A 13,081-nucleotide genomic window follows, 5' to 3' on the forward strand; every position below is an offset into this window, starting at 1 on the left:
TGCTCTCAGTCCACCGCCAGCCGGGCCTAGTGCTTCCTCCGGGCTGGCTGCAGGCTCCTGACTCCCCGGCACCTGCCAGGGGCCATGGACGGGGCCTCTGTGTGCAGGGGCCACCTGCCCTCCATCCTGCCAGGCGCTTTGCCCGCCTGCCCCAATCTGGGCCCTGTGCCCGTGAGCCCCCACCCCTGTCCCCAGACTTCCCAGCCTGTCTGACTCTAAATGTTTCCTGCCCTGAGGAGAGAGGGATCAGACCGGAAGAGGCCCAGTGCCCTCCCTGTCCCCTCTTCTCCCGCCTCTGCCACAGGCCAGCCTACTTCTTCCCTCCATCCATGGCCATATCCCCAGCCATTTTGTACCATTATATAAATATATATATATAAATATAAATATATAAATACAATATGTGAAGACATCTTCTTGGTTTTTATTTTGAAACAATTTTTAGGCTTGTTCCGGGGGTCTCTGTGCTGCCTGTACTGTATTGACCTATTGACCTGTTTTATAGGTGCCTTTTTATTAAAAAGAAAATTCAAAATCCAGCCAATTGCCTGTTTGTTTCTTATCTGTGCTGTTAGATGCTGGGAGAAGAAAGGGAGACTCCAGGGCTTCCTCAGTGTCCCACTGTGAAGACATAGTCCCCTGGCCCACAGCTGTGGCTTCCCCAGCAGGGGCCTCCCAGGGAGCGTGGCTGATTGGCCTGAATGGGACTTGCTCTCAGCAAGTGCAGGGGTCCCTGGCTCCCCGCCCCTGGGCTGGGGAGGAGGTGGGGAGAGCCCAGAGCTGCCTGGCAGGCCCCACCCCAAGTGAGCACGGAGCAGCTTCCTCTGGTTCCATCTGAGTGTATCCTCTCAGGGGCAGGGCATGGCCTCCTGGGGCCTGGGGACTTCCCTGCCCCGGCCTGTTTCTTGCACTCCCCTGCCTGAGGTGGCGCCATGGCTGGGGGCTGGAGGAGATGACTCCCAGAGGTCCCTTTCAGTCTGTCTTTCCCCTCAGGGGTCTGCATCTCCATTCTAACTCACAGCTCCCTCTGCTGTGGCCGGGGCCTCTGCTGCTCTAGATTGCACTGGCCCTGTAGCCTGTGGGAAGGATCTGAGGGAAGACAAAACTGCCTCTTTCCCCATCAGTTGCACGACCCACCTCCCCTGGGCCACCCTGGGAGCTCTCCATTCCCCCGCCAGGTCTTACTCTGTCACCCAGGTTGGAGTGCAGTGGCGTCATCATAGCTTACTGCATCCTCGAACTCCTGGGCTCAAGCGATCCTCCTGCCTCAGCTTCCTGAGTAGCTGGGACTACAGGTACATGCCACCTTCCCCAGCTAATTTTTTCTATTTTTGGTAAAGACAGGGTCTCACTTTTGCTCAGGCTGGTCTTGAACTCCTGATCTCAAGCGATCCTCCCGCCTCGGCCTCCCAGAATGCTAGGATTACAGGCGTGAGCCACCTCGCCTGGCCCTCAGCCTTAACTTCCAGTCATCCCCTGGTGCTCAGCTTCTCCTGTCTTTGGCAGGTGGTGTAGGAGAGACAGGCAGCTATGAAGGTTAGCGGTCCTTAAGATGATGGAGTGCACTCTGGAACGGGACTGACTTTCCCTTTAGGCAAGGGCAGAAGTAAACATTTCTTGAGCTCTGGATGGTTTGGATGAGAGGTGTGTGGGGCCCTCTCAGCCCAAGGAGATGCAGGTGGGTATAGATATCCTTTGCTTTGCCGTTGGGCTGCTTTCCCCTTTCTGGGCTCCAGCCTAGCCCCAGGGCTGGCAGAAGAGCTGGCGGGGATGTCCTAGAAAGAGGAGTTGGTCCATCTGATGACACTGGCCAAGGTGAGCTCTTAGGATCCCAGCTCCTGTTGGAAGGGCTTCCGGCATCACTATCTGCCCCAAGGAAAGCAGAAACAAAGGGGGCACTGGGACCTAGAAGGTGGTGAGGGAGGTGGCATTCTCTGACTCAGAGAGACTGCTCTTGCGCCAGCTGGGGAAGAGCTGGCACAGGGAGGCAGGGCCAGCGCAGCCCAGCTTGGTCAGAAGCCGAGACAGGTCACTGCGGAACTTCACGCCGGCAAAAGTGTAGAGCATGGGGTTGAGGCAGCAGTGGGCCAGGCCCAGGAACTCACACGTGGTGATGGCCACAGGGAGAGAGCCGTTCAGCTCGCAGCTGTTGCCCACGGCCTTCAGCCTCGCCAGGGTGTCCAGGAAGATGACGATGTGGTAGGGTGACCAGCAGAGAAAGAAGATGCTCGTCACCAGGATGGCCACTCTAACTGCCTTCTGCCGCTGTGGGCGCCGCTGGGCCTGGCGCAGCCTGTGAACTACCCCCACATAGCACCAGCCCATCACCAGCATTGGCAGCAGGAACCCCCCGACGTGGTACAGGAAGCGGGAGATGAACCAGGCATTGGTTTCGGCTTGGTTCTCTTGGGAGAAGGTGCAGCGCGGCAGGGAGTCATTGTGATGGGGCTGGCTGACCTTGGCGAAGAGAATCTCTGGCAAGGCGAAGATGAAGCCCGACACCCAGATGGTCGCACAGGTGATGTGGATGGAGAGGAGGCGGCGGTGGCGGTAGGCGTGGACGGCATGGACGATGGCCAGGTAGCGGTCCACAGCGATGCAGGCCAGGAGCAGGCTGCTGCAATAGAAGTTGACCTTGTGCAGAGCAAACACAGTTTTGCACAGGAAGGTCCCCAGGACCCAGCCCACAGAGCCCTCGGCCACCGCAAAGGGCAGGATAAAGACCAGCAGAAGGTCGGCCACGGCCAGGTGGAACAGGAAGGTCTCGGTGGAGCTGCGCGTCTGCCGGTGCCGCTCCAGGATCACCAGCACCAGGATGTTGCCCATCAGACCCAGGAGGAAGATGAGGCTGTAGGCCACAGGCATGAACACGGCCTTGAAGGTGGTCATTACGGGCCCCTCCACGGTGGAGCAGAGGTGATTTTCCACCAGGGGGGCATCCGTGCTGTCGTTGTAGTTGCCCAGTTCCCTGTACTGCAAGGGCAAGAAGACAGGAGGGTGAGGAACCCTAACTCCCTCGGAGATCTTTCCTACCCCTCCAGGCTCACTGCTTCTGTCCTGGCGCTCCCATACGTCCTACTGACCACATTTCAAATTTCAAATGTTCAAATTTCAACTTTGAACAAAGCACTTTGTCTTTTCCAACTTCAGTCTTTCATCTGTAAAAGGGGCTCATTCCCCAGAGAGTAGGGACGAGAGGAAGGGAGGTACGTGGCGTAGACCTGCTTCCTACACTCTGAAGGGCCGTGTCCCTCTGAGTTATTCTGTGTTTTTGTGTCCTCAGGTACACATGCCTGCAGGCTCTGGAATCACAGGACTTCGATTTTGGGAAGGGATCTGGTTGGGACAAGGAGGCACCTGTTCCAGTTCTGAACAGAACAGCGGGCAGGATAACCTAGGATCCCACTGGGGGCTGAGGGTGGGAGCGGGGCTGATGGGGCCCTCTTCTTGACTGTCTTCATTATCATCAAAATGGTAGTAATAGCCTCCCATCTGGGTTTAATCCACACCCTAAGCTCAAGGTATATAATATTATTCCTATTTTATAGATATGTCTTGCTGAAGATCAGGTTTGTTTGAACCGACATTTATCTACCTCCAGAGCCAATACTTCCCACTAAGCAGCACTGCCTGGGCTTCCCTCTCAAGGCAGCCGGGAGAGCAGCGGATGCAACACTCACTGCCACTTCCCATCACGGGCAAGCTCCCTCCAGCAAGGAGAGCTCAGAAGCAGAAAGCCCAGACGGAGGGAGAGAGGCAGGAGGATGGGAGGGAGATACAGAGAGACCAGGCACAGGGGAGGGAGGTTGCCGGTTCCAAGTGAAGGGGTCATGCCCACTATGTCTACGGAAGTTCCCTCCTCCCCATCCTCCTCCCCTTCCTCCTCCTTGCCGCCCCATTGCACCTCCTCATCACCCCAGCACTCAGGTTGTTTACCCAGCTAACCGCAAAGGAAGACATAGTGCCTGTTTTCACACCTTTCACTCGCAGCTGTCCCCTGCACCTGCTCCTCCTCACTTCCCAGCTCTGTTCTTCCCACTCCTCCCCTGGAAGCCCCCTCCCCATGGCAATTCAAAACTCATTAGAACCAACTCAGGTAGGTTCAAAAAGGCAATTATATAAATGATGAGCTCCAGGGAGGCTGAGGATGGGATGGGGTACTCTGTCTCCCAGGCTCTGGGTGGTCTCACATTGCTCCCCTTTCAGGAGAGCAAGGGTTCCCCCTCAAGCAGGAGGTGGTTGCTTTGGCTACCATAGGACTTTTCTTGCCAGGGGCCCCGGTTGTGGGTCACACACTCACTCCCAATGTGGGCAGACCCATTCCCCCACCTGGGTCTTTCCTTTTGGTCCCTGGGGCAGGTGGTCTGTGAGAAGGGGGTGCAGGAGATACATTAGTGCCATGGCAGAGCTCTCTGCCCCACCCCAGCATCCTCTGCCATTGCCTCAGTCTAGTCCTTCTTCGCCCTAGTGCTCAGGACTGCTGTCTCTCCATGGGTCCCGTTCCCGCCAGCTTCTCCACTCCCGTCCACCTCCCGCATGGAGGACAGGGTGAGTTTTCCAACACACAAATCCCACCACTTAGTGTCTTGCTCAAAGTCCTTTACTGGTTCTCCATCACCTGTAAGCAGTGTTTTTCTTTGCTTTTTATCTTTTTTTTCAGCTTCACATTTAATAGCAAAGCCAATTACAAGAAAAAGTCATGTTTGTGATAATTTTCATTAATACAAGGTCGGAGTAAGCCAAATTCAGTGTGTTCACACGAAAGAATACAACACTGTTTGAAAAGAAATCAGGTTTGTTGCATGTCCTCTTAGGAAAAGATGTTTAACACACATTGCTAAATTTTAGAACCAATTGCAGGGCATCCCATATGGCATGATTGCATGGACTGTCTTCCTTTTTGTAATTTAGAGACCGGGTCTGCCATATTGTCCCGGCTGGAGTACAGTGCTAATTGACAGGCTTGATCATAGCTCGCTGCAACCTTGCGCTCCTGGGCTCAGGGATCTTCTGGCCTCATCCCTCGCAAGTAGCTGGGACTACAGTTGCGCGCCACCATGCCTGGCTCCACGGACTTTCTTTAAAGAGTACCAGTGACCGTGTGTGTATTACAGGGTTTCCGTGCAGTGGGGATGGTGCTGGTGCTGGTGGTGGTGGTGGGGGGGGGGCTTCAGGCTCCCCTCCTTGCCTTTAAACCAGAGCTCTCCACTTTGGGCTTGTGTGGTCACACATAAGCTTTTATTTAAGAAAATGGTTCTACTTTCATTTGAAAACCATGGACCTGTAGGGTGACATCTAAACTCCTTAACAGGGTTCCTTAAATTTCTCCCAAATATACATTCTTCTCATCTGTCAAACTTTATCTTCTACATTATTGCTTTAGGCCACCCTCCAACCTGCTCCTAACACCTGACACATTCCTGTCTCCAAACCTTTGCTTCATGCCTTTCTTCCCAAGTTTGCCTATCTAATTTCTACCCTTCCTTCAAGGCCCATTTCAATTCTACCTTCCTACATTCTTCCTAGCTCCTTCCATTTGGAATCACATTCTCTCTTCTTCTTACAATGTGTGTGTGTGTGTGTGTGTGTGTGTTTTTCCCAGAAGACAGGGTCTCCCTCTGTCGCCCAGGGTAGAGCGCAGTGGTGCTATCATAGCTCACTGTAACCTCAAACTCCTGGGCTCAAGCAATCCTCCTGCCTCAGCCTCCTGAGTAGCTAGGACTATAGGTGCCCACCGCCATGGCTGGCTAATTTTTAAAATTTTTTTGTACATATGGAGTCTCACTATGTTGCCCAGGCTGGTCTCGAACTCCTGGACTCAAGTGATCCTCCCACCTTGGCCTCCCAAAGTGCTGGGATTACAGGTGTGAACCACTGCACCCAGCCCCATGTGCATTTATTACAGCACCTAGAGTTGGGAAGTCCATTTCCTCACCAGATGGTGAGGTGCTGGAGGCCTTCTGTGTCCCCCTCCCAAGGCCATATGTTTTACATATGACAGACATGCAGCAGATGTGCGCCCACTTGCTCTGAAAGCAGTTTCCCAAAGAAGGTCAGGGGCCTTTATATCCTGGGACTTCAGGCAAGTGCCTCAGCAGGGACTCACTTCTGCGTCCTTCTGCAATTCCAACCTCCTCCCAGTGCCCTTGACAGCCTAGATCCTAGCTTGAGTTCTCTCTGCCTATTGGAGGCTGTTTTCAATGTCGTCATTGAATGCAGCCACTTGACTCATACTGGAACGCAGCAGGAGTTCAAGGAAAAACACTATGAGATGAGCAGTCTTCACACAGAGCAAAGTCGTTCGGACAGAAAGAGGACAGGCACAGGGCCTGGGGCGGTCAGCCGGGCTGGACTCCCCTACCTTGGCCGCGGTGAGAGCCTGGCTGGCTGCCTGCTACCCGATGGAGGGCTGAGGTCCCACCCAGTGGCCCTTTGTGAGACCCGCTCTAGTTCTTGCCCTCCAAAGCATCCAGGCTGATTGATTTATTGCTCATTTTAAGTCAATGCTCCCGAGAACCCGGTTCAGAGGAGGGTTGGGAGGGCTCTGTCTCCTCCTCTTTGCCAAGAGGTATTTGTTTGGCAAAGTGCTCCGGCAGAGAGGGGACAATGAGAGGAGGCTGCTTTGAGGCTGCTGGGAGTCGGCAGTGCATCTCAACAGGAGGTGTCAAACAGACGTTTTGGGGGCTTGGGAGTGGCATGTGTTAAAGCCACTTCCCATACACAGGGGTTCTGGCACCCTCACCCTCCCCCAAACTATGGAGACAGGTAATAGAGTCAGGTTGGCTTGGGGCCTGGAAGGAAGATGAGGAATCAGGAATCCTAAATCCTGGGGGATGTGGTGCCAAAGGGAGCCCTCCAAGACGCATACCCAGAGGGAACACAATGCAGGCAATTTGGATTAGTGGCTCACTCGTTCTTTGACATAAAAAGCCGCAGGAACCCAAGGCCTTTTTGCATACACACTCTGTGATAGCAACATGCCCCCTGTATAGACACAGACATGTGCCCAGATGGCGCCACACCAGCACGCGGCGTAGGCAGGCACTCAGCAGACAACGACCTATGCACGGGCCAGGGACTCGTGCTCTAAAAAGGGCAAGAAAACACAGTGACCAGAATAAGGCTGAGCACGGAGCTGGGAATCTAGTTAGGAGATACTCTGTGAGCACTAGGGTAGGAGTAGGGGCTATAACAGTGTCTAGTGCTGGCGCGGTTGGGAGGGGTGAGGGGGAGGGAGAGTAGAGAGTTGCAAATTGCTTGCCCTTCTACTGAGATCCACAAATGTTACTCTTCTTCCCTCTACTGTAGGAAGAAGGCTCCTCCCTGGATGATTAAGGTCTCCAGGCTGGGCTTGGTGGCTCACCCCTGTAATCCTAGTACTTGGGAGGCCAAGGTGGGAAGATCGCTTGAGGACAGGAGTTCCAGACCAGCCTGAGCAAGAGCCAGACCCGGTCTCTACAAAACATAGAAAAATTAGCCGGGCTTGGTGGTGCACACTTGTAGTCCCAGCTACACAGGAGGCTGAGGCAGGAGGATCGCTTGAGCCCAGGAGTTTGAGGTTGCTGTGAGCTATGATGATGCTACTGCACTCTAGCCTGGGCAACACAGCGAGACCCTATGTCAAAAAAAAAGCAAAGGTCTCCAAGCCCCATCTGTCTTCTCCAAACAATGAGGCTGCCTTGCACTGGCCAGCATGGAGCTCAGCTTGCTTTGCTGACTGTGATTCTATGTCAGCAGGTGTGTGTGGGGTGTCTAGACATGTGCCCAGATGGCGCCACCCCAGCACGCGGCGTAGGCAGGCACTCAGCAGACAACGACCTATGCACAGGCCAGGGACGTGCCCCAAAGAGGGCAAGAAAACACAGTGACCAGAATGAGGCTGAGCACAGGGCTAGGAATCCAGTTAGGAGATACTCTGTGAGCACTAGGGTAGGAGTAGGGGCTATAACAGTGCTGGCAGGATGGGGAGAGGTGAGGGGGAGGGAGAGTAGAGAGATGCAAAGTGGGGATCTGTCCTGGATCCCCTCCTGTTAGCATTCTGAGCCCTCCCTTGGATGAGGACATGGCTGGGGAACACTTTCAGACTACACGGAGTTCTCCACAAGCTGGAACCACAGGCCCACGCTAGCTAGATAGAATTGCATGGGGAAGAATATGGAAACCTAGACTTGGGTTTAAAACATCATCCACCCAGGGACAAGTTAGAGAAGACCTGGCAGCAACAGTTCTTGAGAAAGAGACTTGGGAGTTTGTTGGCTACAAGCTTAAGATGAGTCGCTGGGGTGACATGTCTACCAGAAGGGCTACTGTCCCCTTACTCTAGGTGAACAGAAACCTGTAGGTGGGCTGGACGCCAGCCCAGTTTGGTTGGTCTGGACAAGGGCGACCACTTTGCCAAGGGGTTTGGAAAACCCTGCCCCGGGAGGAAGTTTTCAGGGGTGTGGCATCTGGAACAGAGAAGACTTGAGTCTGTGAGCTCATTGCAAGGGTTGGAAAGAGCCCCCACGGGCAAGAAGGCAGGAACCGACTCATGGCAGGAGCCTCATGGGGCAGACCGAGGAATGGGCTGAAGCTGAGGGGTGGTGTTTCAGGCAAGGGAGGGCTAACTTTCCAACAGGCAGAACTGGGTGGGGCCCTTGGGAGGGAGAGGAATGTTTGACAGAAGTGTGTGGGAAGAGATTTCTGTCTTGAGAAGGAGGAGGCTGGACCCTGCCTCCAAATGCCCCTCTGTCCCAGCTCCCACTTGCTCCAATTCTCTGCCTGTCACGCCCTGCTGAGGCGGAGCTGGTTCTCAGCATGATCCTCGCTTCTCAGAACCTGGGAGCCTTTGCTTTTCTAGCCCATCCTGCAGCCAGTGAATGACCCAGCCTGACCTTGCTTCCCAGCCCCGAGGTGGGACAGGGCTGCCTGCTGAGGGCACAGGTCACCCAGGCCAAACCCCAGGACTCTGAGGCCTGAGTCATGCTGGCTGCAGGAGGTGTCTGCACACAGAGGCACAGAAGCTCCATCTCCTTTTATGTCCCTGTGTGGATATTCCCAGCCGAGTCAGGAGCTGTGAGTGGGGCCGGCCAGGGCATCTCTCATCCCAGCCTTCAGTGCGGTGGGTCTGCCGGCGTGAGGCTGGGCTCCGGGGTGGGGGTGTAAGTCTGTACCTCTTCCCCTACTCTTCCTTCAGAAGGCCCACCCTCCCTAAGGACCACCTGAAACTCTGGCTTCCATCTGTCACACCTCCTCCCTTTCCCTGCCCCCACCCTTCAGGAGGAAGCCTCTTCCATCTCCACCCAGGGTTTTGGTCATTAGGAGCGGGTACTCGCTCTGGCTGTGGTTTTGAGGGGGAGACTTTAAGGTGCCCCTACCCCTGCACCACGTCATTCGATTTAAATGGGCCCCACCTGGCACCCCAACATCTATTTGCACTTTGGGGACAGGGTCACACAGTCCAAGGCACAGGTAGACATGTCTCCTAGGTGAGTGTAGCAACCTCTTAAAACCAGCTCCGGGGTTGGTAGTGATCTGAAACATCTTGCCCCATCACTCCTAAAGGAATACTCGTTCTCCTGTCCTGATTCTCAGTTCCAAATACATGGCCACTTCCTATGCTGTTCTGCCAGAGGAGGGGGATCAGCCACAGTCTGTGTCCCCAAGGAATGCAAGAGCTCCTGATGGAGACTGAGTATGTGTGCCTGAACCCAGACTCGCACCAACGCTGACCCCTCCCCACGCTGGCCTCGGGTCTCTTTCTGCTCTCTCACCCCTCCCACCACCCTCCTCACTGGGGTTGCTCTGGGACTTTTGACATGGTTGGGGGGAGATCCTGCCCTCCCCCAAGGTGAAGCCCAGAACCAGCCTGAGCCAGTTTTGGTTCCTCTTCCTCACACCTCCCTGGTGAAATGAGGTGGTACATGTGGACAGTCTTTGCAGCCTGTGATGCTGTGATGGCTCTGGTCACACTAGGAGTCACAGTTTGTGCTGATCATCTATGGAGGGGTCAGGGGGCTTTTTTTTTTTTTTTTTTTTTGAGACAGATTCTCTTACTCTGTCGCCTGGACTAGAGTGCCATGGCATCAGCCTAACTCACAATAACCTCACAACAACCTCAAACTCCTGGGCTCAAGCCTTCCTCCTGCCTCAGCCTCCCAAGTAGCTGGGACTACAGGTGCATACCATGATTCCTGGCTAATTTTTTCTATTTTTAATAGAGATGGGGTCTCACTCTCGCTCAGGCTGGTCTTGAACTCCTGACCTCAAGTGATCCTCCTGCCTTGGCTTCCCAGAGTGTTAGGATTACAGGTGTAAGCTATTGCGCCTGGCTAGCCATCTAGATTTTTTTTCTGTTTGGATCCTCTGATTCTTGAGATTTAGCTGCCCACCTTAAGGAAATGGACTAATTTGCTTAATATAGCAGCTAGAGTTGATCTTAGAGTTTGAGAGGAGGAAGGGAATACAGGGTGATCAGCACTTGGCTATGGCCAAGAGCCCCCAGTTCTTCACCCATCATTGGAGTAAAGAACCCAGTGTTCTAGGAAAGTGAACCAATACTTGGTTTGGACAAGGATAGGAAAGGGAATATGAACCAAAGGAACAGAAGAAGCTAGACTAACTCCAGAGAGAAATAGCTAAGACCTTTACTGCATTACAAATCAATAAATACTTATTGAGAAGCTACTGCAAGTAAGACTCTTCTGCCTGCTCTGCCATCCCAGGGCCCTTATGACACTGTGGAACAGTCTGCCAAGGCTGCTCATGGCCCTGCAGCGAGTGGCTGGGGTGGAGGAGAAGGTCTGTGTTCTGAGGGGCAATGCCCCAGAGAGAGAGTATGTAGGAGGTCAGTGAAGGCAGGACAAGGTACTGGTTGCTGGTTGAAGAACCCCAGAGCCCAGGTGGTCCCAGGACTCCTGGGCTCCTAGCTAGACACTGAGTGAGGGGTCTAGACATATTCAAATGCCTGTCCAGGGACCACTCATTGAGGTGTGACGTGAAGCAGATTGCCAGGTCTCTCTCCCTGGGGTAGAGGTTTCCTTTGTGACATAGGACATGCCCTGCTGGCTCCCTGCCCCCTGCTACCGCCTGTCTCTAGTAGGTCATGCAGTGAGGTGAGGCATGCTGTTAGGGGAAACTTTTGAGGTTTCTCAGAAGCCAGGACTGGCCAAGTCTCCAGTTGGTTACCAAGATATCCAACTGGGTCAGGGCTCGTGGTCAGTTGAGCTGCAGGCAGAGGAAGACACCCAGTAACCTAATCAGGTGAGGCCAGCAACCAGGGCTGGGGGCCAGGGCATGGAGTACATTGCCTTGTCAGGGCAGTGGGTCTTAGTCTCATTTGGGTATTGCCCAGACTCTGTGATTAGGCTCAGGGTGGCTTCATGGGTGTGCAACCTGTGCAGTCCCAGGGGGGCTGAACCTAGAAGGACCCCCACTTGGTTTACTGCTCTGTTGTTGCCATCTTGAAACTCTTAATACGTTTTCAACAAAAGGCCCCACATTTTCATTTTGCATTGGGTCCCGCAAGCTATGTAGCAGGTCCTGGTTAGATGGATGGCCAGGCATTTATTTTAACTGGCGTTTGGATCGGAGAGGCCAGACTTCGGCAGATTAGCCCTTCCACTCAGCTTCTCCCCATGTTCTCACCGCCAAGCCTCGGGATCGGGGCAAGGGAGAGGCAGGCTTCTCCGATTGAGTCTAGGAACACAGTTGTTGGAGTTATGAAATAGGCTCCAGCCCAGGGAGCCGAAGGGAGTCAACAACATCTCAGGGTGGGTTTAGGGTCAGGAGAGCTGGTGGGAGTCAGGGTTTGGATTTTTCATGGTCTAGCCCAAAATCCTTTCCCCAGAGGGAGAAAGGACCATGAAGAAGTTTCCAAGAAACACTTATAACCAGTCCTCTGCTGCTGGCACGTAAAAGCCCGGGGGGGTCTCTGGCTGAGCTGCTCCCCACACACCCCTTTGGGAGCTCAGTGACAACCAAGTCAGCTGAGCCACTATGCTTCACTGGAGAGACTGGATGGTGGCAGAGGGACGTACTGGGGACTATCTTCTTAGCCCACCCAAGAAATCTTTCCAAGAATACTTCAGAGATTCCAGGCTTTTGAGGGAGGCCACAACATGCTCTAAGACATTTTTCAGATTAACACAGAGTTCTCTCACCCTGCTCCCCAGCCCACTGGGTCCTCTCCCTTGCTACCATCTGGTCTCATAATCCCTCAGTTTAGCACTTAATCATTGTCTAAAAGCTTCCAGCGAGTGCGTGTTTGCTTCTGGCTAGACCATAAGCTATTTGAGGGCAATGACCAGGTCCTCAACTTCTCCTTCCAACACAGAATGTAGTGTCCTGATGACAAAATCATACGGCAGGAGAGAAACTACATGTTGAGTGATTGATTATCCATGCCAGCCTCCTGACATTAAGAAAAATTCCAAAGTACTGTCCTGTCTAGTCCCTTACTCCAATCCTAAGGCAGAAGGAGAGAATCCCTCCTGAAGAATGGAGAGGCAAAGTATCGCGTTCCCGGCCCCATAGCAATTCAGGGGAGGATGCAGGGGAAGACCCAGGTCTTCCACCTCCCTCTAAAGGATGACTATTAAGGGCAACTGCTCTACTTATCTGCTTCCTTCACAGAATGGAAAATAAAATCTTAAACGGCAGGATTCTACAGATTCTATAGATCTACAGTGGGACAGGACTCCCAAACTGTCCCCTCTCCCCTGGACCCTGGCACAGGCTATTTAGAATTCCAAGCAGGGCTGGGCAACAGGGAGCCATCTGCACTTACTCACCAGGTCCTCCAGGTTCATGAGGTCCATGTCCAGGGTTAGGGCGTAGTTCATGGCTGTGGCTGTGAGTCACCAGACTGGTCACTGATGTCGAGAGACTCTCCGCCAGGTGCCTCTAGAGAGGTGGCTGCCAGCCAGCCAGCGTCAGCTGCAAATTTAAGCAAATGAGCTGCGCACTGTCTCCTGGGGCTGCGTAGGGCCCGCTGCCTGCCTCACAACTCATCACTTTTTTTTTTCCACTGGGTCTTTTCTGTTTTTTTGAAGAATAAGGGAAAATCCCCCACAGCATCAGTGCTAGTCAAGCATTTCAGCTT

At 53.7% G+C, this 13,081-nt stretch overlaps 1 protein-coding gene across 2 annotated transcripts; it reads right to left on the reverse strand.

Annotated features, from left to right (window-relative positions):
- Nucleotides 1-1,905: 1,905 nt before the first annotated feature.
- CXCR5 (C-X-C motif chemokine receptor 5) lies at nt 1,906-12,821 on the reverse strand. 2 transcript variants are annotated; one of them, XM_069468866.1, is made up of 3 exons: nt 12,771-12,821; nt 4,018-4,026; nt 1,906-2,973 (listed from the first exon to the last, which is right to left on the reverse strand). In XM_069468866.1, the coding sequence occupies exons 1-3, from the start codon at nt 12,819-12,821 to the stop codon at nt 1,906-1,908; spliced, it is 1,128 nt and encodes a 375-aa protein (XP_069324967.1). The 2 variants fall into 2 exon arrangements, with proteins under 2 accessions (XP_069324967.1, XP_069324968.1); XM_069468867.1 differs by lacking the exon at nt 4,018-4,026.
- Nucleotides 12,822-13,081: the final 260 nt, after the last annotated feature.

The sequence above is a fragment of the Eulemur rufifrons genome, chromosome 6 (assembly GCF_041146395.1).
Source record: "Eulemur rufifrons isolate Redbay chromosome 6, OSU_ERuf_1, whole genome shotgun sequence".
In the NCBI taxonomy this organism is placed as follows: Eukaryota; Metazoa; Chordata; class Mammalia; order Primates; family Lemuridae; genus Eulemur; species Eulemur rufifrons.

Coding starts and splice junctions, on each gene's coding strand:
- CXCR5 (XM_069468866.1), bottom strand. CDS start 12,821: ATGAACTACGCCCTAACCCTGGACATGGACCTCATGAACCTGGAGGAC.